The sequence below is a fragment of the Dromiciops gliroides genome, chromosome 4 (genome assembly GCF_019393635.1).
Source record: "Dromiciops gliroides isolate mDroGli1 chromosome 4, mDroGli1.pri, whole genome shotgun sequence".
Lineage (NCBI taxonomy): Eukaryota > Metazoa > Chordata > Mammalia > Microbiotheria > Microbiotheriidae > Dromiciops > Dromiciops gliroides.
The window spans coordinates 220,076,512-220,100,715 of NC_057864.1; the positions used below are offsets into that span (position 1 = coordinate 220,076,512).

General features: G+C 39.6%; 1 protein-coding gene across 4 annotated transcripts in view; it reads left to right on the forward strand.

Annotated features, from left to right (window-relative positions):
• Positions 1 to 3,362: 3,362 nt before the first annotated feature.
• Positions 3,363 to 24,204, forward strand: part of CYTH1 (cytohesin 1) — a 179,207-nt gene continuing 158,365 nt past the window's right edge. Inside the window, exon 1 of one of the 4 annotated variants that reach the window (XM_044001780.1) lies at positions 3,363 to 3,533. In XM_044001780.1, coding sequence (XP_043857715.1) covers positions 3,515 to 3,533 — 19 coding nt within the window. In that variant the 5' untranslated portion in view covers positions 3,363 to 3,514. Of the gene's footprint in view, positions 3,534 to 3,720; positions 3,905 to 4,014; positions 4,037 to 24,204 lie in introns of those variants that run through there. The other 3 variants (XM_044001781.1, XM_044001782.1, XM_044001778.1) reach the window with 3 other exon arrangements.

Genomic DNA, 24,204 nt, shown 5'->3' on the forward strand with positions numbered 1-24,204 from the left:
AATGGAGATCATAGAATATATCTTGAAGGAATGTTAAGAAGATCAAATGAAATTGATATTAACACAGTGCCTGGCACGTACTAGTTTCTATGTAAATGTTTAATTCTTTCCCTCTGCACCTCCAACAGTTTAATTGAGGTATCCAGGTCAAGTTTGTAGAATTCTTCAGGCTTCACTTAAGTTTCCTCTACCATCTGCCTGCCCTCCATTAGGATAGAATCTCCTTGGGGACCCAAACTATCTTTCTACTTGTATTTTATTCACATTTCTTAGCTATGGCAATCACATAAAAAACATTTAATAAATGGGCTTCTGACAGACTGAGAAATAGAGAAGAGATGGGAAACAAATGAATTCAAGAGAGTTGGTTAAATCTTCCACTGGCAACATGTAGAGTATCAAAGAGGCAGTCCTGTGTTGCATTGATGCTACAGTACTTCCAAGTGTCTCACCAGATTAAAATGTAATGGGGAGGGGGGCAGCTAGGGTGGCTTCAGTGGAAAAAGCACCAGGCCCCTCGACTCAGGAGGACCTGAGTTCAAATCCAGTCTCAGACATTTGAACACTAGCTGTATGACCTGGTCAAGTCACTTCAACCCTCACTAGCTTCCACACAAAAAAAAATGTAATTGGAAAACATTTAACAAAATACATAACAAGATAATAGAACCTAGATAATGTTATATGTGGTTTCTAAATTACCACTGATATAGTGAACCAAGAATCCAATCTAGAAGAATCACCATGTCCTAGGGTTTCCAGTCCCAACTCTTATACTCAATAAAGTATAAGATGGTCATAGGGGCAGCTAGATGGCGTAGTGGATAGAATGCCAAGCCTGGAGTCAGGAAGACTTGAATTCAAATCTGCCTCAGACACATGCAAGCTAGATGATTCTGGGAAAGATACTAATGCTGTTTGCCTCAGTTTCCTCATCTGTAAAATGAGGTGGGAGGAGATGACAAATGACTCTAGTATCTTTGCCAAGAATTGAACAACAAAGATGGTCATATACCCTTGACCTTGTCATTACCCACAAATGTACTACTTCCATGTTCAAGAATCCTGAAACCTCCTTTTTTGTTGTTATTTAGTTGTTTCAGTTATGCCTGATTCTGTTTGGGGTTTATTGGCATCCTGTCTTCTTTCACCATATTGCCTTTTTGTCCCATCCCAACCCTATCACTTCTTTCCAATTTCTCCCTGTCTACTGGTTCCTACTCTATTGCCTACAAACATGACCATGTCTCTCCCATTCTTAAACAGTCTTTATTTGATCCTTCCATTTCCAATAAATAGCATCCTATATATCCTCTGTTCTTTGTGGCTAAACTCCTTGAAAAGGCAGTCTAAGATTGGTGCCTCTACTTTCTCTCTTCTTAATCTCTTACAATCCAGTTTCTAAACTTCATTTCCCCAAACAACTCTTTCCAAAGTTACCAATGACCTCTTTCTTAACTGCCAAATCTAATGGCCTTTCTCAACCCAAGCATCTTTCTCACCAGTCTTTGACACTGTTGATCACTTTCTCCTTCTTGATAGTCTCTTCTCTCTAAGTTTTCAAGATACCACTTTATTCTAGTTCTCCTCTTACTTACCTGACCACTCCTTCTCAATCTCTAACCACAGGTGTACTATATAACCATAGATTGTGTTGTGGCTCCTCTTCTCTTCTCCCTCTATACTACTTCACTTGGCAATCTCATCAACTCTCATGAATTTAGTTAACCATATCTATGCTGAGGATTCTCAAATTTCCTAACCTGCCTTAACCTATTTGCCAACCTCCAATCTCACATCTTCAATTTCCTTTCAGACTTTTTGAACTGGATGTCCAGTAGACATCTTAAACACAACACGTCCAAAACTGAACTTATTATCTTTTCCTTCCTATCTTCCTATTAATGTAGAAACCAATACCATCCTCATAATTCCTCAGGTCCCAAATTTAGGTGTCATCCTTGACTTCTCACCATCTCTCATCCTCCATATTTAAGCTGTTGCAAAGACCTGAAGATTCCACTTTTGCAACATCTCTCAAGTATACTCCCTTCTCTCTGACACTTCAACCTAGCTAGTGCAGGCCCTCATCCCCTCAGGCTTCATTGCAATAGCCTTCTGATGGGTCGGCCTGTCTTATCTCTTCCCACTTCAATCCGTCCTCCATTAAGCCAACATAACGATTTTCCTAAAGCCCAGGACTGACCATGTCACCCCACCCCCGCAAAAAACAAAAAAGGTCAATGGCTTCCTATTACCTCCGGGATCAAATACAGTTTTGTGGTTCAAAGCTTCTTATAACAGTTTCTTCCTACCTTTCCAGGTTTCTTACAGCTTACCCCATCACGTACTCTTTGATCCAGTGACACTAGCCTCTCAGCTATTCCAAGAACAAGATACTCCATTTCTTAGCTCCAGGCATTTTCTCTAGCCTAGAATGCTGTCTCTCCTCACCTCCACGTACCTTGGTTTCTTTTAGGTCCCAACTATAATCCCATTTCCTACAGGAAGCCTTTCCTAATGTCTCTGACTTCTAGTGTCTTCCCCCAGTTAATTATTTCTTTATCCCGTGTGTAGCTCGTTTGTGAATGGGTCAACATAGCATAGCACGCATAGCGATGGGGTTGGAGTCAGGAAGATGTGAGTTCAAATCCTGTGATTCGTACCAGCTGTATGATCTTGGGCAAGTACCTCAAGCTCTCTCGGCTAACTCCTTAGGTCTTAATTACTAAGTCACAGATGGGTTGCGATTTGCAACGGTGGAGGGGGTTCCTACACGCTTCATCCGTTATTCCGGCATTCGTGGCAAGCAGAGGGTAGTGAATGAGTCTAGTCCTCTGAAGTCAGTTCCAACAAAGCCATTCATTCCCCGGCACAGAGCGACGTCGCGTGTCATAATTCGCTCTTCAAAGAAGCCGGGATAAACCTAACCTTTAAGCCTGACGTCAGGAAACATCACCACGCCTGGCCGCATCACCTACAGTTCACAGCAACCCAGGACACGGTCGGATCCAGACAGACAACCCCCCCTCGCCTTTGTATCCCTTTTGCGAAACACTGCTCCCCGCAGGAAACCCCCCCACCCCCCAATTATTTTTTTAGAGCGCGGCGAGGAGCAGGGGTCAGCATCCAAGCACTAGGGAGGCGGGGCCTCTTGGGAGACTCGCGCGCGCCGTGCGCGCGCCCTGGTCCGCTCTCGCGCGTGCCTTCTCTTGCGCCCGCGCTCGTCCTCCGGACGGCCCAGGGAGAAGAAGGCCCGGCGGCGGCGGGAGAAGGGGAGGGGCGGGGTTGGAGGAGGGGACGGGAAGGCAGAGGGCGCGCGTGCGCGCGTGCCATCCGTCTCCGGGAGCGAGCGAGCCAGCAAGCAGGCAGGCTGGCGGGCGGGCGCCTCGGAGGAGGGGCGGGGTCCAGAAGCCCGAGCCGGGGCCGCCGCTGCCGGCGGGACAGGAGCTGTCGTCGGGGCCGAGCCGGCTCGTCATTGGATCCGGGTCCCCGATTCTGCCGAATCGTCAACATGGAGGAAGAAGACTTCGGTGAGTGCCACCTGTGCCCCCCCACCTAAGCCCCAGCTGCCCCTGTCAGCCTTGTGGTTGGGTTTATTGATCCGGGCCGGGGGGGGGGGGGGGGAGAGCAGCGGCGGGGGAGGGGAATCACACCTCTAGGTGCGGCGGCCGCCGGTCGCAGGACGCCCTCCTTCGTCCGTCTCCTTTCCCGGGCTTCCCCTGGACTCTAGGGGCTCCTTCCCTCCTGCCTCCCCCGGCAGTCTCTTCCTCTGCTCAGGCGGGCTCTGGACTACCCGCCTCGAGCTCTCCTCCAGGGGCGACTCTCTCTCTTTCTCTGGGAGCCGAGAGTGTGACAGCGTCCGAGCTCCGGCCCGGGACTGGCGGAGCGGAGAAGCCGCAGGGTAGGGAGCTGACCCCGAGGGCTGCCCGGGGGAGAGCGAGCACAGGCGGGGCAGAGGGCTTCCTTCCTGGGCTCGTCGCCCCATGAATGAAAGCCTTCCAGATGACTAGGGCTCTGTTTCTTTTTCGGACTGGTGAGTTAGAGGAGAGCAGCTGTCATTTTGGGTAGGAAATTGGATCATCAGTAATGTGGTTTGCTTTTTCTAGCTAAATATGCAAATACCGGTGTTGCTTATTCTGAATTCTCGCTCTTTCCTTGTCAGTTTCCGGTGTATGGAAGTTGTATGTGTGTGTGTATGGGGGGGGGCGGGCGGGCAGTGGGGGCAGAGGGAGATGTAACCCCTAAATCCAGTCATTCGTAATCTGGCACAAGACAGTTCCTTTGGCAGTTGTCCCTTCGATTTGCTGGGGTCAGGATTATATATTGAGAACATTGTGTGAGCTGTTATGGATTTCAGTGATTCTTTGTGTATTAGAAATGAAGGACTGATTTTTTTTAAAGGTAAGTGTATGGCAATATATTTAAAAGGAGAGAAACTTTCCCTGTTCGTATTCTTATCTGTGCTTAGGGAAAGTTTCATAATTGCAGTCCGCAGATAACCTTGTATTTAACTTTCCTTAACCTCATTTTCCACCTGACCTTTTCCTGCAGTTCTGAGTAGAGAAAGAGAAGCAAAGAGAGTAGTAATCCTAAACCGGAAAATCAGATTCACTTTTGGAGTTTCCAGAATAGTTTGAAATTTAAAGCGTTATGAAGAATTTCTGAAATGCTGTAGTCACACTTTTAACTGTAACATTAGAGGAAAGTATGGCAGTTGAAGACTACAGGAGTGAGTTTGTGTGAAGTGTGTGTGCTAAGAAGTAAGAGGCAACCCATTGTAGTGGATAGAGATCTGATTTCAGAATTAAGAAGACCCAAGTTCAAGTACTATCTCTGACCTATTGGCTTTCTGGATCTGGGTTAGTCTCTATGCTCTTGGCTCTTAAAGGCTAAGTTTTGGAGAAGGTCCTGACCAGAGGGAATTTTCCTCATTCCAGTGAAACCATAGGTCAGTTCTAGAGAACTCAGGATAAATCCTTTTAAGAGAAGTACATAGCACTTTTAAAGAATTTAGTTATCAATCTTGCCTTTCTGGGATATAGTAGATAACGAAGTTGCAAATAAAAGAAAAATCAGTGAATGAAGGGAATAAAATTTATTAAGTAGCTACTATGTACAAAGTACTACAAAGCTCTGGGCATAGAAATAGAAAAGCAAGGCAGTGTCTACTTTTAATTAGTTCGAACTTTAAAATCCAGAGATGACACATATAGGAATTTTCAAGTCAAATGAGAAGTTCTAGGGGTCCTTAGGGCCTAGCAGCAAAGTAAGTGGTAATCCATCTCCTTTAATGCCACTTTCATTGATAAAACCATAGGTTTTTCTGATGTGGAATCATTTGACAGTGGCAAGAACTTTCTTTTTTTAGGTCTTCAATAGCTTTGCTGCAGAGGTAGAAGCTATATTAGTGCTGCTTTCCTGGAAAATGGCTGTAGTGTCCAGGCTTGAAGGAGGGCAGTGCTATTCCAAGGCCACTTTTGTTTGCTTGGACACCCATGGCAGTTGGTTGGTGGTGGTGGGGAGAAATGATGGGTCCCTTCTCTACAGGGGTTGCTATCCTGGGGTGTTTTGACAAATGCTTTTCACCAAAGCCTGTGCACTTTATGTTCTGGAAATCCCCATAACCACTATTTAGAGACAATTTGCATACATTATACTAACAAGATAAATTATCTTGTTTCTAAGTCCTCAGCAGATTAGAAGTTGTAAAAAGGTTTGGTACAGGAAGACACATTGACTTCAGGAAGAAGTGACAACTAGAACATCAAATAAAGAGGAAGAAAACATTGTTAAAAAAAAAAGACAACTCAAAAAATTGTGTGGGGGCATTTCATGAGGGATAAAAATGTCATAATAGGTCTATGCCAGGATACAATGACAACCTTGGGATCATACATACAGTAGTTCTAGGATGAGAAACCTTAGATGCCATGGAGTCCATTTTACAAAAGAGGAAATTGAAGCCCAAAGAGGTTAAATGACTTGCCTGAGGTCACAGGCATTGTTTGCCAGGCATTGAGAATACACATAGGGGGTGGCTAGGTGCAGTGGATAAAGCACTGGCCCTGGATTCAGGAGTTCCTGAGTTCAAATCTGGCCTCAGACACTTCATACTTACTAGCTGTGTGACCCTAGGCAAGTCACTTAACCCCCATTGCCCCGCAAAAAAAAAAAAAAAGAGAGAGAGAGAATACACATAAAAGGGATCAAGACAGTCCCTAACCTCTTGGAGTTTACATTCTTGAAGAGAAAGACTACACTTAAAGGAGTGCTGGAAAGGATTGGGGAAGTATAACCTGAGAAGGGGCTTGGTGAAGTCATGGCATTGGCATAGTGGCCTGGGTCTGTCATTTCCGGTTCAGAAAGCATTTGAGGGAGAAGAGAGTTTGACCCTTTGGTTAATGAACTGAAATATGAAAAGAATGCTGTAGACATAGTTTACAAAGCTTTTGATTTTCAGCAAAACATTTGATAAAGTCTCACGTTTTTCTTTTGGAGAAGATGTGGACTGGTAAGCATAAAATTAGCTCGATTCAGAACTGGTTAAATGACCAGAGTCAAAGGGTAGTTAGAAATGACTCAAAGTTTCATGGGGGCTGGAGGTCTCTAGGAGAGTACCCTGGGGATCTGTGGTAGATTTTGGTACTGCCTGACACATATTGGCTTTATGAGCCTGGGCAGACACTTAAGCTCTCAGTGTTGTAGGCAGGTATCTGAGGTTATAAGGTAGAGAGAAAGGAGTTTCTTTATCTGAGTGTCCTCCATACTAATGAAATAATCACAGGTTCAGTGCTTATCCATCTCCCTATATATAGCTAAATTTCAGGGGAGATAATTTTATGTAGCCTATAGTATAATGGGCAATAACAAATATATTTTAATGGGATTTTGTAATTTTTGTACTTGGTCATAAGTGATTGCTTAGGAAATAGGCATATGGAGTGCATTCCAGGAAACTTGTGCAAGGGCATGGAAATGAGACATGGTCTTTGGAACTCTTCCCAGGTCCTCCAGATTATTTCTGTTGTTTCTTGCCAAAGGTGAGAAGGTTCAGAGAAGAAGCCACCACTGGCTTCACTCACTTTCAGCATGTCCTTCTCCCTCCCCTTGCCACTTCACCTCAAATCCTGTTGCACTGCTGTACTTCCTCTCTCACTTCTTTCCTCCTGTCCTGGCTCTTTTTGGTCTCCTGGAGACTGATTCTAGAAACTGTCCATTGGTGTTCTGTTACCAAAATGTTTGGCCTTTAACAAGCAAGCTAAGAATGTGTAAGGAAGGAATAAAGCTAGCAGTTTGTTTCCCACACTTAGAAAGGATTTTCCTAACAAAAAGTTGTGTAAGGGAACTTATAGAGGTATTGATTGAGATAGATCCTCTAATATCCCCCCCACCAAAAAAGTTTACCAGTATCTGAGGATGGTAGAGGGAAGGGTGATGTGGAGTAGTTTGAGAAGACCTCAAATTTGCCTCAGTCTCCAGAACTTTCAAAGTATTTTCTCATATATGACAGTAAAATTTATAGACTTTAAACTTATATATTAAGAGGAAATTCATATTGAGAAAAAAATTAAACTCTCCAGACTACCCCTTTGAGCAAGCTAAAATGCCTAGGAAAGGGGGAATTGAAAGGGGTCTCCAGGTTAAGAAAAGAAAGCATCAATGAAATTTTTTTGAAAGTGCCAGGGGCAGCTAGATAGCAGTGGATAAAGCATAGGCCCTGGATTCAGGAGAACACTTGACACTTACTAGCTGTGTGACCCTGGGCAAGTCACTTAACCCTCATTGCCCTGCAAAAACAAACAAAAAACAAAACAAACAAAAAAAGTGCCTAGAGGGTTTTTTTTTGGGGGGGGGGTTTCCACATATCGGTGTACTTCTTCATTCATCTGTAACTAATTTCCTTTTTCAAGTACCAAAATTCAAGATAAGTAAGAGCATTTATTATTTGATTTCAAGCTTATGTGTTAGTATTGCAGCATTATTGTTTTCTACTACTTTTCATTGCAAATGTATACTGAGGGGGCAGGTAGGTGGCGAAGTAAATAAAGCACTGGCCTTGGATTCAGGAAGACCTGAGTTCAAATCCAGCCTTAGACATTTGACACTTACTAGGTGTGTAACCCTGGGCAAATCATTTAACCCTCATTGCCCCGAAAAAAACAAAAAACCAAAGTAAATGTATACTGAGAAGTAGTAGCATGATTTAATGGAAATATCATGGGGTATAGTGGCAGAGAACCTGAATCCAAATCCTACTTCTATTACTATCTAAGTTTTTTTTCTGGACCTTAACTTTACTATCTGAAAAAATGGCTTGCCTTTAGCTACCTGTTTTTGTCCTTATGATCCTTGATACCTTTTTGCTCTGGCAGCGGGCAAGTCACAATCTACTTGGGACTCAGTTTCCTCATCTGTAAAATGAGGGGGTTAGACTATCTGACTTCTTAGGGCCCTTCTCATTCTTGATCTATGATCCTATGATTATTGATTCTGATAGATTAGAAAGGAATAGATTTGGTGAGCTAACCTAGGAACCTAACCACTTTTTATAAATTGTTTCAGACTGACTTCATATAAACCTTTCAACACAGTTTTTGTAACCTGAGCACTTCTTATAAAATCTTTACAAGAGCACATAACCGAAGTTATGTTGTAGAGGAAAGAATAATTCTTAAAATTCCATCAATCCCCTTACTAGAATTTCAAAAGAAAAGCTAAAATCTGTCTTAGCTACAGTCTTTCTGTAGGGGTCTTTGTACAAAACTAATGACTATGCATGACTGAATTTTAAACCCCTTTATTCAACAGAGGTTTCCCTGTCATGGTTGGGGATAGAGTCTAACTAAATAATAGTGATTCAGTCAGTGTATGCTTACATGCTTTAATACCTTATGTTTTACAACTGAGTTACTTTAGCAACCATATAGCATAAGTAGGAATATAGACATGTACAAATTTGCATTAATTAGTGAGAACATATCTTTTGTGATATTGGTTAGAAAATTTGAGTGTCGGGGCAGCTAGGTGGTGCAGTGGATAAAGCACCGGCCCTGGAGTCAGGAGTACCTGGGTTCAAATCCAGCCTCAGACACTTAATACTTACTAGCTGTGTGACCCTGGGCAAGTCACTTAACCCCAATTGCCTCACTAAAAAAAAAAAGAAAAAAAAAAGAAAATTTGAGTGTCTCTACTTGTTTTAAATTGGGATGAGTTGGTATATGCTGCTTCTTTCAGGGTAATGAATGAAATTAAAGTTTTAGAGAGTCCCTGGTGTTTACATTGTTCATTATAGACAATGCATGTGCCTCTGTTTCTTTTCTCAGACCTTCTCTGTCCTTCCCTGTTAAGAAAGTTGTACTTGATCTTTACATTGATCATAGTTCTTAAGTATTTCACGGGTGTTTTTCTTTACAGTGCTGTAGTCATTATCTACATTGTACTTTTTTTACTCATTTCACTTTACTTCAGTTCATATAAGTCTTTTCAGGTTTTTCTGAATCCATCCCTTTGGTCATTTCTGCAGTAATATTCCATGACATTTATAAACCATAATTCATTCAGCCATTCCCAATTGATGGGCACCCTCTCAGTTTCCAGTTCTTTGCTACAACAAAAAGCATTTACTATGAATATTTCTGCAATATATGAGTTTTTTTCTCTTCTTTTAACTCTTTTGGGTACAAGCCTCATAGTAGTATCTCTTAGGTAATTTTTTGATTTTTGGGCAATGATTTAAAATGCTTTCCAGAGTGGTGGGGCTGATTCATAGCTTCACTAACTATGTGCCTGTTCTACTACCTAGCCTCTAACAGTTAGTACTTTCTTTTTTGGTCACCTTTGCCAATCTGAAGGGTGTATGGTGGAACCGAAGAGTTCTTCTGATTTGTTTTTTTTTTTCTTCTTCTTCCTCTATACTATCTTGCTTGGTGATCTCAGAATTTCCTATAGATTCAGTTATCATTTCTATGCAGAGATTTCTTAGATCTACTTATCCATATGTTCCATAGACATGTTAAACTCAACATATCCAAAACTTAACTAATTTCTCCCCCAAATTCTTTCTTCTTCTTAACTTCTTCATTATTATCATGGATCATCACCCTTCCATTCCCCAAGCTAACAGCCTAGATGTTATTTTCAACTCCTAATTCTCATTCATTCACATATTCAATCTGTTGACAACTGCTGTCTTTTTAGCTTCATAACATCTTTAGTATATATCCCCTTCTCTTCTATGATATAACTACCACCCTGTTATAAGTCCTTATCTTTTTATGGGTGGACTATTACCATAGCCTTCTGGTTGACCTCCCTGCCTCAATCTCTACCCACTTCAATCCATCCTCCTACATTCAGCTGCCATAGTGATCTTCCTAAAGTGCAAAGTCTCTCTCTCTCTCTCTCTCTCTCTCTCTCTCTCTCTCTCTCTCTCTCTATATATATATATATATATATATATATATATATATATATATAGTGGTTAGTATGTTGTCTCCCCTAAAAGACTTTGAGCTCTTTGAGAGCAAGTACAGTTTTTGCCTTTCTTTGTATCCCCAGCGCTCTACAGTATTTGGCACATAGCTTAGCAAAGCTTAATAAATGTTTGTTGACTTGACTTGGATTTCCCTTATTAATGATTTGGAACATTTTTTTCCTTTGGTTATTGATAGTTTGAGTTTGTTCCCTTGAGAAGAAACTTCTGTCCTTTGACCATATGTCTGTTGGGGAATGGCTCTTGTTCTTATATATTTAAATCAGTTCCCTATATAACTTGCATATCAGGTTGTTAGTAGAGAAACTCACTCCAAAACTTTTTTTCCCTTTCAGTTAACTGTTTCCTTCCTAATTTTAACTTATAATCAGTTTTTATTCATGCAAAAGTTTTTCAATTTGATGTATTCAAAGTTGTCGATTTTATCTCCTCTTATCCTCTCATTCCCTTATTTGATTAAGTCATTTAACATCATTGATCCATTGGTAGCAGTGAGTGCTGGGGCGCTTACCTTCTTTTTCCATTGAAGGGCCCATCTGCTCTGTACTCAGTAGAGTACTGCATTCTAGAGCAAACACTTTTACTGGGTCTAGGGGAAGACCAATTTTATTGTCTTTTATTTAATTCAGCAAGACCTATCTTCTGGTGTCAGAAGCTTTTGAAGCTTATAGTTATCTTTTGCTTCAATCCCTGGGCTGGATGAAAGGACAAAGAAATTTCTCTTTGGATTTTTGATTGTTCAGTTTGGTATTCTTTTTTTTTTTTTTTTTGCAAGGCAATGAAGGGTTAAGTGACTTGCCCAGGGTCACACAACTAGTAAGTGTCAAGTGTCTGAGACTAGATTTGAACTCAGGTACTCCTGAATCCAGGGCTGGTGCTTTATCCACTGTACCACCTAGCTGCCCCTGGTGTTCTTTTTAGATCATTGTTAGGGTAAGAGTGGGAGATTTGACTTCTTGGAACCTTTTTACAGCACTATCTTAATCAGAAATCAACCAATATCCTATACTTATATTTGTAAATACTCTCTTTACTGGCTAAATTTTAAACTCTTTGTAAGCAGGACAAATGCTGTTTCACTTTACTGTTTGTAGCCCCAGCACCTAGCATAGTGACTAGCATATGACAGGTGCTTAACAAATGCTTGTTGACTGATTTACTACAAGTATGCCTGCCTCCACATCATCCCTTTATCTTGATGTCCCATCTTTTGTTTTCTTAGCTACCATAACCACTTGTACTCCGCTAGTCTAGTTTTGACCCCCATCGCATCTTATCTGGACTACAACAATAATTTCCCAGCTAGTTGCCTTATTTTTGGTTTTGTGTTCTTTAATCCATCCTCAACATTCTGATGATGTTGTGAGCTACTGTTGGAACCTAACCCTTGATCAAAAGACTTCAGCAGTTCTCCCATTTATCTCTAATATAAATTTTATAATATTTTATGAGTTCCAGATACATTGTCTGATTGAAGCAAAATGGGGTAATTTTAACTTGGAACAACAGGTTTCTCAGCAAGATCTGGGAACCTGGGCCAACTTACTGCTGCAGAAATAATTGCTTGTAGGCAGGTGGTAGGTCCCTGCTTAGAGAGTTATTAGGGTCTAAACATTCTACTTTAGAGAAGATACTCTTGTCAGTTATTTGCATAAAGTTTCAGAGATAACTTATCAGGCTTACTTCTACTAAGTAAGTCATGTTGATTGTTTAAAACTGTCTTCCAATTTGTAAATTTCCAAAGCTAAAAGCTTTTGTGTGAATATTCCTTCTTCCTTTAGAGTTTTACTGTCTAACTTTGTCTCTCTCAGCCTCTAAAGGACTCCCAATTTGCATCATGCTTGATTTGATGCTGTTGATTAAAAAAACCAGTTTACTTTCTCAGGCTTTGATACTTTGGAGGGGAAGTGGAAAAGAGAATTAAAAAACTGTTCCTGCCATCCAGGTCCCAGAATCCTCTAGTATTCCTTTTACTGCATGAAAATAGGGCCTGCACATCCAAGCTAAAAAAAAAAAAAATCTACCTTCCCTCAACCCTACTCTGATTCATCAGGAGGGTATGAAGGGTACTGGGAGTCTACCTGCAAAGACACACACAGGAATTCTATGATCACATTTATAAAGCAATCTTTACACAGATTAAATGACAGATCCATATAATTGGAGAAGTATTGATTGCTCATGGGTAGTAGGCCACGCCAATATAATTAAAATTCCAGTAAATTAATTAAAAATTACCCAAATTAATTTGCTTATTCAGTGCCATGCCAATCAAACTACCAAGAGCTAGAAAAAAATAACATTCATTTGGATCTGGAGTAAGCAAATTATGGTCCATAGGCTAAATCTAGCCTACTGCCTATTTTTGTATGGTCTGAGACCTAAGAATGGTTTTTACATTTACAGAAATAAAAAAATAGACAGTGGGTTGTAATCGACCCATGGATCATAGTAGGCTGACCCTTGATTTGAATGAACAAAAGATCAAGAATATCAAGGGAATTAATGGAAAAAAGTGGGAAGGAAGAAGGCCTAGCAGTACTAGATCTCAAACTGTATTGCAAATCAAACAATTTTGTACTGGATGAGAAATAGAGAAGTTAATCAGTAATACCGGTATTCAAAAGCAAATGAAAACTGTGGTCTAGTGTTGAGGTACAATTTAAAAGACACTGTTGGGAAAATTGGAAAGCAGTCTGGCAGAAACTAGGTATAATCTGACATGTCATACCACATGCCAAGAAAAGCTCAAAATGGGTACATGACCTAGGCATATAGGGTACATCATACAACAAAATAGAGAAGCAAGGCTGAAATTATCTGTCATGTCTATGGATAGGGGAAAAGTTCATGAGCAAATGAGATAAAGAGGATCACAAAAGCTAAAATGGATGATTCTGTTTATATAAAATTAAAAAGGGTTTGTATAAATAGAACTAGTTCAGTTAAAATTTTTTAATCAATAAAGTATTTTATTATTTTCTAGTTACATGTAGAGATAGTTTTCAATATTTGTTTTTATAAGATTTCTAGTTCTAAATTTTTCTTCCTCCCTCCTTTTCCTCCCCTCTCCCCAAGACAGCAAGTAATCTAGTTCAGTTAAAATTTGAAGGAAAGTCAGTCAATCAGGAAAAAAATCTTTGCAGCAAGTTTCTTTGATAAAAATCTCATTTCTGGGGGCAGCTAGGTGGTGCAGTGGATAAAGCACAGGCCCTGGATTCAGGAGGACCTGAGTTCAAATCCGGCCTCAGACACTTGATACTTACTAGCTGTGTGACCCTGGGCAAGTCACTTAACCCCCATTGCCCCACCCCCCCCAATCTCATTTCTAAGATAAGTAGGGAACTGAGTCAAATTTATAAGAATAAGAGCCATTTATCAATTGATAAATAGTTAAAGAATATGAGCAGGCATTTTTCAGAGGAAGCTATTACTAGCCATATGGAAAAAATACTCTAAATTGCTAATAATTAAAGAAATGTAAATTAAAACAATTTTGAGGTGCCCCTTCATATCTATCAGTTTGGCAAAATTGACAAAAATGGAAAATGACAAATGCTGGAAGGACTGTGAGAAAGCAGATATTTTATTTTATTTTATTTATTTTATTTTGGGGGGGCAATGAGGGTTAAGTGACTTGCCCAGTGTCATACAGCTAGTAAGTGTCAAGTGTCTGAGGCCAGATTTGAACTCAGGTCGTCCTGAATCCAGGGCCAGTGTTCTATCCACTGCACCACCTAGCTGCCCTGAAAGCAGATATTTTAATGCACTATTGGCAGAACTATCCCCCCAGAATATTCACCTGTGCATGCCCTTTATTGATTGATTGATTGATTGACTCATTCATTCATTCATTCATTCATTTATCCATCTATTTATTTATCTTTTCATTCATTTATTTATCCATCTATTAATTCATTGATTGATTGATTGATTTTGGGGCAATGAGGGTTAAGTGACTTGCCCAGGGTCACACAGCTAGTAAGTATCAAGTGTCTGAGGCTGGATCTGAACTGAGGTCCTCCTGAATCCAGGGCCAGTGCTTTATCCACTGCATCACCTAGCTGCCCCGTGCCCTTTATTTTAAAAAAAAATTTTTTTTCGAATTACATGTAAAAACAATTTTTGACATTCTTTTTATAAGATTTGAGTTCCAGATTCTCTCCCATCTTTCCTTTTCTCCCCCCACATTGAGAAGGTAAAAAAATTGATGTAGGCTATACCTGTACAATCATGCAAAACCTATTTCCATATTAGTCATGTTGTAAAAGAAAACATAGACTCCCCCTCTCCCCCCCCCCAAAATACCAAGAAAAATAAAGGAAGTAAAAAGAGTATGCTTTGTTCTACATTGAGATTCCATCAGTTCTTCTCAGAGGTAGATAGCATTTTTCATTATAAGTCCTTTGGAATTGTCTTAGATCACTGTATTGTTGAGAATAGTTAAGTCATTCACGTTTGATCATCATACAATAATTGTTACTGTGTACAATATTCTCCTGGTTCTGCTCAGTTCACTTTGCATCAATTCCTGTGAGTCTTTCCAGGTTTTTCTGAAAGCATCCTGCTTGTCATTTCTTATAGCATAGTAGGATTTCATCACAATCACATAACTTGTTCAACCATTCTTGAATTTATGGGCATTATGCCTTTGAACTAGCAATACTGCTACTAGGTCTATACCTAAAAGGGATCAAAGAAAGAGGAAAAGTATCCACATGTATAAAAATATATAGGGGTAGCTAGATGGTGCAGTGGTTAAAGCACCAGCCCTGGATTCAGGAATACCTGAGTTCAAATCCAGTCTCAGACACTTCACACTTACTAGCTGTGTGACCCTGGGCAAGTCACTTAATCCCCATTGCCTGTCCCAAAAAAAAAAAAAAATATATATATATATATATATATATATATATATATATATACACACACACACACACACACACATATATATATATATATATATATATCGTTGTTTTTTTTAAATAGTGGCAATGAATTGGATACTGAAGTGGGGAACATTAGGTGGTAAGGGCTGAATAAGTTACCATATAGGAATGTGATGGATGGAACACCACTGTGCTATAAGAAATGATGAAAGGGATGGTTTCAGAGAAACTTGGAAAGACTTGGATGAACTGATGCAGAGTAAAATGAACAGAGCCAGGAGGACAATTTATAGAATAATAGCAATAGTGTAAAGACAAGCAACTTTGAAAGACTTGAGAACTTTGATCAGTGAAATGATCAACCACAGTTCTAGAGGACACAAGTGAAAACATATTACCTCACCTTCTGATGGACTTGGTACAGACTGAAACCTTTTTTTTTTTTTTGGATATGGCTAATGCTGAAATTTGTTTTGCTTCTCCAAAAATAAATGTAACTGGGGTTTTCTTGGTTTCTCATTTTGGGGAGAGAGAAGAGGGGCAGAGAGAATGTGGGTCTGAAAACATAGTAAAATTTGATTAAAAAAACCCAGAAGAGTAAAAAACAATTTCAGTGCAAAAAGAAAAACTTCTATGCTGATATTTTAAAGGTTTTTTTTAAAGCATAAATAAGCATTCTATTTGAATACTTATCATTAGTGATGCGGTACATAGAGTCTTGGTCTTGGGAGTTAGGAAAACCTGATTTGTAATCTTCTTTGGGGCACTTATTAGCTCTGAGATCCTAGGCAGATCTCAGCTTCAATTTCCTCATCTAAAAAATGGAGATAAATAATAGCACCTACTTCACAGGGTTGTTGTGAGGATTAAATGAGATAATAAATATTAAGTACTTTGAAAACCTTAAAGTACCATGTAAATTCACTCTATTATTACTTTGTTGAAGGCTTTTTCTTTGTCTACCAAATGATCACATGGTTTGCATGTTTGTGTTTGTAATTTGATTATGTTAAAAGTTTAACTAATATTAAACCATCCTTATTCTGTTATAAATTCAGCTTGGTTATGGTGAATGATTATTTGGATACATTCTGTAATCTTTTTGCCAAGACCTTTATTTTGAATTTTTTGAATTGCTATTGTATTAATCTATGGTTCTTTTTCTTTGTTATATTTTAGAATACGTATTAGGATTGTTTTAGGTATTAGGACTGCTTCATAAAAAAAGAGTTTTGTAGAGTGTTTTCTTGGTTTTTGAGAACAATTTGTGTTATATAGGTATTAAATGAGGTAGCTAGATGGGCAATGGAGAATGTGTCGGACCTAGAATCAGGAAGACCTGAGTTCAAATCCTGCCTCAGACACTTACAAGTTTTGTGACAGTGGACAAGTTACTTTACTTCTCTAAGCTTCAGTTACATAATCTATTATATAGGTGTTTATAATAACATCTACCTCCGAAGACTTATGAGGATCTAGTCAGGTAACATAAAGCGCTTTGAAAATCTTAAAGTATTATGGAAATGCTAACTGTTATTATGAATAATTGTTCCTTAAAAGTTTAATATAATTTTCCTATAAATCCATCTGTACTGTTGGTTTTTTTTTTGGATGTTCCTCTATATTTAGCTTAATTTCCTTTTCTAATGTTGTATTATTTAAGATCTCTTTTTGGTTTTTTGTTAATTTGAGTATTTCATATTTTTGTAGATAATCTCTTTTGAATTTTTTTTTTTGTATATACTTTTGTGTTCCAATAATTCTTTTTATTTCTTCTGGGTTTCTTATGATTTTACTTTAAAAAAAATTTTGTTCTTGATTTGGCCTTCTACAGTAGTTTGAGTCTGCTCCCCTGCTACCAAATTTTTTTTTTTTTAGTGAGGCAATTGGGGTTAAGTGACTTGCCCAGGGTCACACAGCTAGTAAGTGTCAAATGTCTGAGGCTGGATTTGAACTCAGGTACTCCTGACTCCAGGGTTGGTGCTCTATCCACTGTGCCACTTAGCTGCCCCGCCCCCCTCCCCCCATTTTCTATGCAGTGATTAACCCTGCTTAGTCAGCCTAGGTTTCTTGTTCTACAAAGTCTATTTTGTGCCTTTTTCTTTTTTTTCCCCCTCTCTCTCTCTCTCTTTCTTTCTTTCTTTTGCAGGGCAATGGGGGTTAAGTGACTTGCCCAGGGTCACATAGCTAATAAGTGTCAAGTGGCTGAGGCTGCATTTGAACTCAGGTCCTCCTGACTCCAGGGTTGGTGCTCTATCCACTGTGCCACTTAGCTGCCCCGCCCCCCTCCCCCCATTTTCTATGCAGTGATTAACCCTGCTTAGTCAGCCTAGGTTTTTTGTTCTACAAAGTCTATTTTGTGCCTTTTTCTTTTTTTTCCCCCTCTCTCTCTCTCTTTCTTTCTTTCTTTTGCAGGGCAATGGGGGTTAAGTGACTTGCCCAGGGTCACATAGCTAATAAGTGTCAAGTGGCTGAGGCTGCATTTGAACTCAGGTCCTCCTGAATCCAGGGCTGGTGCTTTATACACTCTGCCACCTAGCTGCCCCTGTGCCTTTTTCTAAGAAGGATTTAACTACTTTGTTCTCTTCCTTAACTTTCTTACCTTTCTTTTCTGAAACGTTTTTCTTTGATTCGTAGTCTGCATCTTTATTTATTCTTTCTTTAATCTTTGTGTTCCTAATGGAGTTAAAAGTTTCTCAAGTACTAAGTTTAAATTCTTTGGTCTAACCAACTTCTTTGTTATTGTCTTTATAGACTTGATACATCATTACTTTTTTCCCCTGATTTTTCTGATTCTTAGAAGTATTGATTCATGAAGGTAGTATTGTGAATAGAAGCAGTGTCCCATGGTAGGAATTATCCTGTATTTCAGTTCCACCCCATGCTCTCACCAAATTTTTTCTCTTTCAAATTGGCTGTGACATCTTATCTCTTAGTTTATGATTCCTCTACCCATCTGGGTGCCAGACACCTTCAGGAGTTTGAATTTCCCTTTTCTAAGAGCAGTGTTGTCCACAGGAGCCCAGTACTTTGTCTCAGAGAAGATGGTCTCCCAATACACCAGTTTCTCCCAGATTAACCATATCATAAAGCCCTCATCATAGGCGTACACTTCTTTCCCCATAGCAATACTTTTAAGTGGCACCTTTTCCTAACTTTGGGTTGAGATCCTCTCTACTCCCACCTCCCATTCTAGTTCAAACCCTTCCCTTTTGTCATCTCTTATGCTCTTGTTTGGCTTCTCTTTTTGCTGAGAGATTATGGAGTTATCACCCCTTTATTCTTCAGCAGTGGACTTGAGTGTGTATCACCTCTCTGTATTTTACCTCTCTTGTCCTCATTTATGTGCTCTCTTACGTTTAACAATTTTGGAGCACAAAATACTGTTTTCATTTGTTGCGGGGCAGGGGCGGCGTTGTAGTGTTTAGTCAGTGGAGCTTCACTTCAGCTCTTCCACCAAAATGCAGCAAACATAGGTGAGTGCTTTGAGGAACTGAGGCAAACAGGGTTAAGTGACTTGACCAGAGTCCCACATCTATTAAGTATCTGAAGCCAAATTTGAACTCAGGAAAATGTCTTTCTGATTTGAAGGGGTGGGGCACTCTAGCCACTGTGCCACCTAGTTGCCCTCTTCCACTTTAACTTCTATTTCTTTAAATTCTGGTTATATCTTTATTCCTCTTTCCCCCCATTTAATCCTGTATTTCAGTGGATTTTTAAAAAACCCTTCTAAATGTGGTATTTTATTACTTTTTATTATTAAATTAATCTTATTTCTTATTGTTTTATTTTTTCAATTAACATGCATTTAATTTCTCACTCCTACCTCCCCTTTACTGAAAAGGAAGAAAGGAAGAGGGAAGGGAAGCAAGCAAGGAAGGAAGGAAGGAGTTAAGTGATTTACCCAAGGTCACACAGCTGGGGAATATTTGAGGCAGCATTTGAACTCAGGTCTCCCTGTCTCTAAGCCCCTTGTTGTATTCACTGCAACATCCAGCTGTCTCTAGGAAAGAACCCAAGGTATCCTTTCTAAAATAGTTCATAATTACTGTTCCCAAGTGCCAGGCACAAGTACCTAGCATAGGAAGGCCTAAAGGCACCAGGGTGATGGTGAATGTAAATCTGATCAAAGGTTTTGAGCTGTGATTTTTAAGACATTAAGCTCAACCCCATGCTTTCTCTGAGAGAGACAATGATAATGAGAGAAGTATGCAATCCTGCTGAGGGGTGATCTGTTTGGAGCCTGGAGACTGTGGAAGGCTTACCTGGGCTTCTGTGGGGTAGTTGCCTCTGCAGCTGCCACTTGCTCCTATGGAAAGGTTGGGGAGTGAAATGCCGAGGAGACACTATGGCTGTTTCTGCTGAGAACTACAACAGTAAAACTCTTATCTCCCTGTCCCCTACCTTGTTCTGGCTCTCTCTCATTCAGCCTATATCCCATTCTTCATTTCTTCAAGAAGTCTTTTAATTTTTGGCATTGGTCATGTGTTCTCAAAAGGAACTGGTTTCTCTAAAATATCTTTTGTATGTGTGAGAGCGACCTTGGGGGATAAGTAAAGCAGTTAAGTGGGAGGCTGTGGGAGGCTGTGATCAAGCTGGGACACACACGGAGAGAGGAGATTCTTTTCCCGTAGCTGGAATTTCTACTAGATATGGTCCAGAGAAGCACCAAAGACATTTTTTAAAAAATCATTATCTATTATTGTAGTTCTTCAAAAGCAGGGAAAAGATTAAACAAATAGAGTCATACCTAGACATAAGCCTACAAAGTGGTGGAAGGAGAGAATTTGCTAAATAGAAGACTGAGGAAGCTTTCCTTAGGTGCAGCTGGTCTCTGGCACCTTTCCTCCTCTTTGTTCTCTAATGAGGCAGGTTAAAGAGTCACCTCCTCCCTTTTCCCCTCCTCAGGGGTGGGGCCGAATGAAAGATGATGACTAAGGGAAAAGTCACTCCCAAGGGGACTCCTTAAAAGGAGGAGTTGGGAAAAAGTGATTTCTCTTACCTCCAAGCGTGGCAGGGGTTAGAGGGGGGCAGTAGGTAGTTTTCTTTCCTCTTCAGCTAAACCAAAACCTATGGGCTCACGTAACTGAATGTGAGGGTCGCGAAAAATTTGGCAATAGTAAAAGGTTCTGTATCCCTCTTTGATATACCTGTATCCCCGGGGTCGCGAAGCTCAAGACCATTACTTCTGTTAGGTGGGGACATGCATCTTTTTTTTTTTTTTTAAAGTGAGGCAATTGGGGTTAAGTGACTTGCCCAGGGTCACACAGCTAGTAAGTGCCAAGTGTCAGAGGCCGGACCTGAACTCAGGTACTCCTGACTCCAGGGCCAGTGCTTTATCCACTGCGCCACCTAGCTGACCCCATCTTTTTGTTTTTAACACCCCCCCCCCAATAGTTTTGTTTCTTGCTTGGCATTTTAAATACTGCTTTAATTCTTCCTGCGTCTTTTAAGCAGACTGTGTAGCGTTAATGTTACAAGTATGAAAGATAGATACTTTTTAAAAAATGCTCCTTTTGATCTTATTTTTCCTTTTAATGCTCTGAGTTTTAGAGCTGACTAGCTCACCACTTTTTCCCCCAGTGATAATTGGGAAGATTTGATGTTTGGATTTTATGATTATGACCCTTTTGCTTCCTTTTAAAATAGATTTTGCTTCCCTTTTAAATTCTATTTTGTTTTTTTGCATAATAAAATTTTCAGTTTTTTTTACTTTGTCATTTCTGTTTTTGGTTTTTGTTTATTTTGGTGTTATTTTTGTTATTTTTCTTTGGTTCTTCAGTCTATGTGATCAAATATTTGGAAAGTGCTTAGCACTGTGGCTGGTACATAGTAGATACCTAATAAGTTTAATAAATACTCATTCATTCTCTCTTCCACCTGTGTAGTTGCCTCTTTAGCATCTCCTCTACTATACTAATATCTTTATTTTGCATATAAATGTCTGGTATTTAATGGTACTATCTGACACATTATTTTGTTACCTATAAAAGTACAAATGGAATACTACTAATTCGTACATTTGTTTTGCTTTTCCTGTCACTTTAGATTATTGCTTGCTAATTGTATTATAAGTACATTTTTACTTTACTTCTCTGTTGTCTGTTGGGTAATGGCCATTATGAATAAATCTATTGACCAGATAGGGTATAAGTTATTTGAAAAGTATTATGATGTTTTTGAATTGAAAATATTTAAGGGTGGACCAAGAGAACAAAATAGGTATTATAAGGACATTGAAACAATAGATCAAATCAAAGGAAAAGAAGAAAAGAACCCAAATGTACAAAAATATTTCTAAAAACTTTTTTTTTGGTAATGACTAAGAATTGGAAGCTAAAGGGACAATCAATTGGGGAATGACAGAAAATTATAGTTTATGAATTTTATGGAATACTATTGTTCAAAAAGTAATGAAAAGGATAGTTCAGAGAAACTTGGGAAGATTTGTATGCAGTGCTGTAGGATGAAGTAAGAACTAGGAGAACAATTTATGCAGTAACAGCAGTTTTGGAAAGAAAAACAACTTTGAAAGAGTTAACAACTCTGATCACTGCAATGACCAACCACAATTCCAGAAGATGTGATGAAACATTCTGCTCACTTCTGGACAGAGTTTATGGACCCAAGATGTAGAATGAGACATACATTGTTAGACATGGCCAATGTAGAAACTTTTTTTTTAGCTCGATATTACAAGGGGGTATCTCTCTCTCTGTCTCTCTGTGTCTCTCTCTCTCTCTCTGAAGGTGGGAAGAGAGAAAATAAATGCTTACTATTTTTTTTTTTGCGGGGCAATGGGGGTTAAGTGACTTGCCCAGGGTCACACAGCTAGTAAGTGTCAAGTGTCTGAGGCTGGATTTGAACTCAGGTACTCCTGAATCCAGGGCCAGTGCTTTATCCACTGTGCCACCTAGCTGCTCCCCTAATTTTTTTTTAAACAAAAAAGAAATACAAGTTAGTAAGATAATTCATACCAGTGGTCAAGGTTGGGAAAAGCATTTAGCACTTTGCATTATTGGATTCTTCAAAAATATCAGCTACGTTGACTGTAGGATGCAGCACCTAGAAACTATACACTTTCACTTCAAAAAGAGGAGTTGGTCAAGAAAATGAGTCTTTAAGAAACAAAAAGGGCTAGATAGTAAGGCACTTGATGGGATATTCAGGAGAGAAAAGGACTGTTCATTAGAGGAAAGGGCTAAAGCTAGCTTCACTGTGTCAGAAAAGGACAGCTAATCTTGGAGTAGTGCTGAAGCTGAGTCCCTTATGGCAAAAAGAGTATGGAGTAGAGCTAGTAGAGGGCTAGTAGGCATCTGACAAGGACAAGATGAATTTTTTTTTTGATGGAAAGTACTGCATAGGTGGGGCAGCTAGGTGACACAGTGGATAGAGTGCCCCCTTTGAAGTGAGGAACACTCATCTTCCTGAGTTCAAATCAAGCCTCAGACACAACCTAGCTGTGTGACTTTGGGCAAGTCATTTAACCCTATTTGCCTCAGTATCCTCATCTGTCAAATGAGTTGCAGAAGGAAATGGCAAACCACTCCAGTATTTCTTCCCAAAAAAACCCCAGATGAGATCATAAAGGGCAGAACACACTGAAAACGACTGAACAACAACAAAGTATCTAGGTGTGGTCTGTTGGGGATATTAGCAGGCAAGCTGAAACCCCAATATCTATCTACTTTGATCATTCATGCAGATATTTTCAGGAGAATAGAAGCAAGGAGAAGAGTTTACTGAAAACAGTAGTAATAGGATAGAAAATTGCTGGAGTGAAGAACAGGGACACACAATCCCATGGAGTACGGAGTTGTGGTTTCTCTCTTTCTGGGCAGTTTCTTGTGGTCCAGTTGAACAAACTCTGATGGGATTTAAATCCCACAATGTTTGAATTACTCTAGTTATCACAAGCAATTAATGCACACCCCTCTTCCCCTCTTCCCCTCTCCACCCTCACCACCCCCAACACACAGAGGCACATGGCAGCAACATTTCTTGCCAACAGATCAAAAGTCTTGTGAAGAAGCCTGTTGGAGGAAAAAGCTTTGCTTGAACCTGACCATTTGCCACATTGCTACATATGTTCTTAGTTGTCTCTAATTATTGTTGCTTAGTTTCAGTAGAAATAATTACCACGTGGAGATGGTAGAAAGTGTTTAATTATATAAAAGAGATGAATCTTACATCTTCTGATGGCTGGTGTTGTTGCTGCACTTCCCTTTATTTGCATTGCCGTTTAAAAAAATTATAATATAGATTGAAGTTACAGGGAAGGGTTTGTGTGTATGTGCTATATTTCATTATACACAACGTTATAACATCTTCCTCTTGTGATGGTAAGTTTCTCAAAGGTTGCTTTCAGTAGCAACTGACCTTATAGTAATCTTGATATCATCTTTTTGTACCTTTCCCCTTTTCTATCTACTTATTTGCACTTTGCTATTCCATGCTCAAAAGTTTCCATTAAGCATTGTGCTGATTCTGTTGAGTGACCCAAATAGGTCATATCATTGCCTATTGTGTTAGGCATAATACATAAATGTATTGTTAGGCATAAATGATGGTATGGATTTTAGGCTCCAATTAATTAACTAACACCCTCCTTCCCCGATCTTACTCTCTAGCACTACTAGTCATGGGTCTAACTAATGCAATGTAGAGTTCTTGGCTGAACTTCTCATCTTTTTAATTTAAATTTTAAAAATGTATGAGCCCAGTTTGAATTCATATTTTCAGATGGTGCTTTGTAAAACTCAAGCAGGAATCAGACTCACATTTCATTTTATCTGTTGGGACTCTTACACACAACACCTC